The 4,713-nt window shown below is 42.5% G+C and overlaps 1 protein-coding gene across 1 annotated transcript; it reads left to right on the top strand.

Annotated features, from left to right (window-relative positions):
- The first annotated feature begins 2,142 nt into the window (after nucleotides 1-2,142).
- Nucleotides 2,143-3,261, top strand: LOC100661874 (olfactory receptor 2T1). Its single transcript, XM_010594651.3, has one exon. The coding sequence runs from the start codon at nucleotides 2,293-2,295 to the stop codon at nucleotides 3,259-3,261; it is 969 nt and encodes a 322-aa protein (XP_010592953.2). The 5' UTR covers nucleotides 2,143-2,292.
- The last annotated feature ends 1,452 nt before the right edge of the window (nucleotides 3,262-4,713 follow it).

Raw genomic sequence — 4,713 nt, 5'->3', positions numbered from 1 at the left:
ATCAGGGAAATTTTCTGCCAACAAATCTTCAACAATTCTCTCTGTATTTTCTGTTACCTGCCCTCTTCTTGTTTTGCCCTCTTCTTGTATCCCAATCATTTTTAGGTTATTCCTCTTCATAAAGCCCCACATAATTCTTAGCATTTCATCATTTTTTAAAATTCTTATGTCTCATTTTTTCCTGAACAAGTTGGTATTAAGAGCTTCCTGATCTCTTGAAGAGTTCTGTGTATTAATCTTTTGTAGTCTTCTTCTGGCAATTCCAGGAAGTTATCTCACTCTGGAATAGTTCTTGATTCTTTGTTTTGGGAGCTTGCTGAAGCCATCATGGTCTGCCTGTTTATGTGATATGATATTGACTGTTGTCTCCAAGCCATCAATAATTTATATTTATTTATTTTATGTTTGCTTGCTAAGTCCTAGCTTCTTGTTTTGTTTTGAGATGGCCAAAAAGGCTGTGAGCTAGTTTGATTATTGGTGCCTTTGAGGCATGAATGTCCTGTCTCCAGGTGGTGAGATCTGTTACTAGGTAAATGAGCTCAGGAGTCCATTTACTGTTCTTGTATTGATTCCATTCAGGTGTCCAGGTAGTCAGTCACCAAGTGTGTGGTCCAGGTTCTCATGTACAGTCCTAGATGGGCAGGGGTGATTGGTGTAGGCACAGGTATTTGGCTGCAGAAGGGGATCATGCACTGAGCAAAGCGAGGGGCTGACAGCTGCTCCTTTGTGTCTGGGAGGAATGTACGTCCTTGTTCCCTAGAGTGCCTAAGTGGGTGGGTTTCATAGCTGGACTCTGGGCTCCCAGTGATGTTAGCTGTAGAACTGGGAGGGACCACTTAAACTTGAACCCATGTCGCAGGTGGCTAGGTTGTATGGGTGGAGCCACTAGTCCTCAGGCCTCTGATGTGGGTAACTGAGGACCCTGCTTAATAGGCAAAGCAGTGTCAAATATCATGCACCTACCACTCCACCTGATACAATTGAAGTTAGGCTTCAGGTATGTACTGTGTTGTACCATACTCATGAGGGCTGATGCTGTTGAAGTGGGCCTGCACAGGTCTATGCAAGGGTGAAAGGCATTCAAAGTCCATGGAACCCTTATGCCTGTGCCTAGACAAAGGATCTGTGCCTGCCCTGAGTTCCCAGCTTAGGGGACCTGGCTGATTATTATTATTATTTTTTCCTGTTTGTTAATCTGTTCCTTCGCCAAGGCAGGGAGAATGGCTCAGGACATGTGACAAGTTCTACTTCCAGCCCAGGGGATGTGGCAATCTCTGAGGCTGGCCCAGAACCCAGTGCAGAGCAGGGAGAGGGCAGGTAAATGGGAAAGATGTTTTTCCCAAGAGTGTATTTTGTTCTGCACTGTAGGCTAGACATATGTACTTATCTTTTGCTGATTGAGTGCCACTTTTTACTGATTCCGGAGGCTTGAGTAGACTCTCCACCTCTTAGTCTGTCTTATTGTGGAAAACGTGTCCCAAGTGTCATTGCTTGTCTCACTACTTGTATCAGCTGATTCAGCCTGCAGGGTCCTGGTCCTCACTGGGTCAGGTATGGAAACTCCTCGCTGCTTATGAACTGTCTTTCCCTCCCTGTGCTGCTTAGCCCAATTCTTCAACTTTGCCTTTGGTGTCCAGGGCTTGAAGATTGTCATATATAATTGATTCACTTGGGGTTTTTTTTAGGGGGGAGGTCTTTGTTGTAAGAGGGACCACAGGAAGCATCTGACTTCTCTGCCTTCTTGGCCCTGCCTCTCTGAAAATTTTTTGAAGATGGTGGTAATGCTGATCATAAAAAAAAAAATGTGTTTAATAAAAATAGTGATTTAAATTTACATCTATGGTAGTTTATTCATATTGTCTCTGTCTGTCTTTGTGTGTCTCTGTTAATGTCTTTCTCTCTCTCTCTCTCTCACATGCACACACACACATTCACAAACACACACGCACCAGACCAGAATATGTTTAAATGGTGTTTAACCCAAACACTCTTAAGTGATGGGTAAGGCATGGTGTGCATCCTTAAGTGTTATGTGTATCGCTGTAGTACTATAGTACCTGCCAACATCCTCGTATTTAATGAATTTAAAGAATAATTGATTTTAAATGAAAAATTTCATTTAAAACTTCTGGAATAGATTAGTTGCTGGATATCAGTACTGAGAAAATATTCACAGATGGTTTCTTCCAACTGTTGGAAGTTCACTACCTAACAATTAATCTACATTTTGTTATTTTCATTCCCTGGGGATGTTATCTTTTTATTTGTAAGATTCTAGAGCATATCAGTACCATGGTGGGATCAATGGAAGAGTATAATACATCCTCTACAGAGTTTACCTTCATGGGGCTGTTCGGCAGGAAGGATACAGCAGGACTTCTTTTTGCCATTGTCAACGTTATCTTCTTCACTGCACTGATGGCTAATGGGGTCATGATCTTCCTGATCCACACCGACTCATGCCTCCACACTCCCATGTACTTCCTGCTCAGCCACCTCTCCTTCATTGACATGATGTACATCTCTACCATTGTGCCCAAGATGCTGGTCGATTACATGCTGGGCCAAAGGACCATTTCCTTTGTGGGGTGCACAGCTCAACACTTCCTCTACCTCACCTTGGTGGGAGCAGAATTCTTCTTGTTGGGCCTCATGGCCTATGACCGCTATGTGGCCATCTGCAGCCCTCTGAGATACCCTGTCCTCATGAGCCGCAAGGTCTGTTGGATGATCATAGCAGGTTCCTGGTTTGGGGGGTCTTTGGATGGCTTCCTCCTAACCCCCATCACCATGAGCTTTCCCTTCTGCAACTCCCGGGAGATTAATCATTTCTTCTGTGAGGCACCTGCAGTCCTGAAGTTGGCATGTACAGACACATCTCTCTATGAGACAGTGATGTATGTGTGCTGTGTTTTGATGCTGCTGATTCCTTTCTCCGTGGTGATTGCCTCCTATGCCCGAATCCTAACCACAGTCCACCACATGAGCTCAGTGGAGGGGAGGAAGAAAGCATTTGCCACCTGCTCATCTCACATGATTGTGGTTACCTTGTTCTATGGGGCCGCCATGTACACGTACATGCTACCGCACTCTTATCACACACCAGCTCAGGACAAAGTTTTCTCCTTATTCTATACCATCCTCACACCCATGCTAAACCCCCTCATCTACAGTCTGAGGAACAAGGACGTGACTGGTGCTCTGAGGCGGGCCTTGGGCAAGTTCAAGTCTTCACAAAGAGTGTCAGGGGATGCCTTTTGATGGCTATTTCCCATATGAGTGGTTAATGGGAGACTGTGGTCAGTATGGTCATGCTGTCATTAAAGGATTAAACTGGGAAGAAGGCTGCTGAAAAAAAAAGTATATAAAAATGTGTCCTCTTTGCCCCCCTTCCTTTATCCTTTCTTTCATTTTTTTTTTTTTTTTAATTTCCCTTTCTTATGCCCTGTTTACTTGTATTAAAAATAAATGCCCCATGGTCTCCAGAAACATAATTAAAAAAAAAAAAATCTTCTGGAGTTTTACTTTTTAAAGATAAAATAAATCACATTCTATTTTAAATTGTGTAAACTATATTGAATGAGAGAAGGTGGCACCATTGGAATTTGTGACACTACTGTACAAACCTAGCTCAGCATCTAAGTGTAAGAGAAATATCATCTTTTCTATTTTTTTGAGCAACACTATGCCATCCTTTTAAGAGGAGAAATGGTGTACGTGCTCTCATTTGTCAGGGAGAAGAGTCATAAGTAGTTTTCTCAGTCATTGTACTCACTACAATCAGTAAGTGCTTTTCACTTTTGGTAAAAATGTGGTATTTAACCTTTGTTAGCTTGCAACGCACTAGTAAGTTATTTGTCGAATGAGTTAAAATTGATGGTTCAGAGCAAAGGACATTTACCAGAGGAAACAACATGAGAGCTTTGTTTGCCTGAAGAGTTTTCCAGGGAGATTAGAGAAATTTACTGGAATGTTCATTCGAAGGATACAGTTACGGATTGAAGTGTGTTTTCCAAACTATGTGTTAACTTGGCTAGGCCATGATTCCCAGTATTGTATGGCTCTCATTGTATTTCATGATCTGATGTGATTATCCTATGTGTTGTAAATCCTAACCTCTGTGGTGTTAATGAGCCAGGATTAGAGGCAGTTATGTTAATGAGGCAGAACTCAATCTACAGGGTTAGGATGTATTTTGAGTCAATCTCTTTTGAGGTATGAAAGAAAGAAGCAATCAGAGAGGAGAGGGATCTCATACCACCAAGAAAGAAGTGCCAGGAGCAGAGCGCATCCTTTGGACCAGGGGTCCCTGTGCTGAGAAGCTCCTAGACCAGGGGAAGATTGATGAAAATGGCCTTCCTCCAGAGCTGACAGAGAAAGAAAGCCTTCCACTGAAGTTGGCACCCTGAATTCTTACAACTAGCCTCCTAAACTGTGAGAGAATAAATTTTTATTTGTTAAAGCCGTTCACTTGTGGTATTTCTGTTATAGCAGCACTAGATAACTAAGACAGATACTAAAATCACTTTTCAATTATGCCACAGGGTCATCAAGGGTAAGCATATGTCAGCCAGGTAAGAGCAGTTAGCTCATGATTTATACCTATGCTTCTCACTGACCCAGAAATTGAGGACAGAAAGCATGTGACACATGTTCAGGGTACCATATAATTACATAAGGAGTTCACTCAGGAATTGAAAGGGTGGCTTTATT

The sequence above is a fragment of the Loxodonta africana genome, chromosome 2 (genome assembly GCF_030014295.1).
Source record: "Loxodonta africana isolate mLoxAfr1 chromosome 2, mLoxAfr1.hap2, whole genome shotgun sequence".
In the NCBI taxonomy this organism is placed as follows: Eukaryota; Metazoa; Chordata; class Mammalia; order Proboscidea; family Elephantidae; genus Loxodonta; species Loxodonta africana.
This window is presented reverse-complemented; position numbering and strand designations above follow the sequence as displayed.

Excerpts from the sequence above, each read along its gene's own strand:
- LOC100661874 (XM_010594651.3), top strand. The coding sequence starts at position 2,293 with ATGGTGGGATCAATGGAAGAGTATAATACATCCTCTACAGAGTTTACC.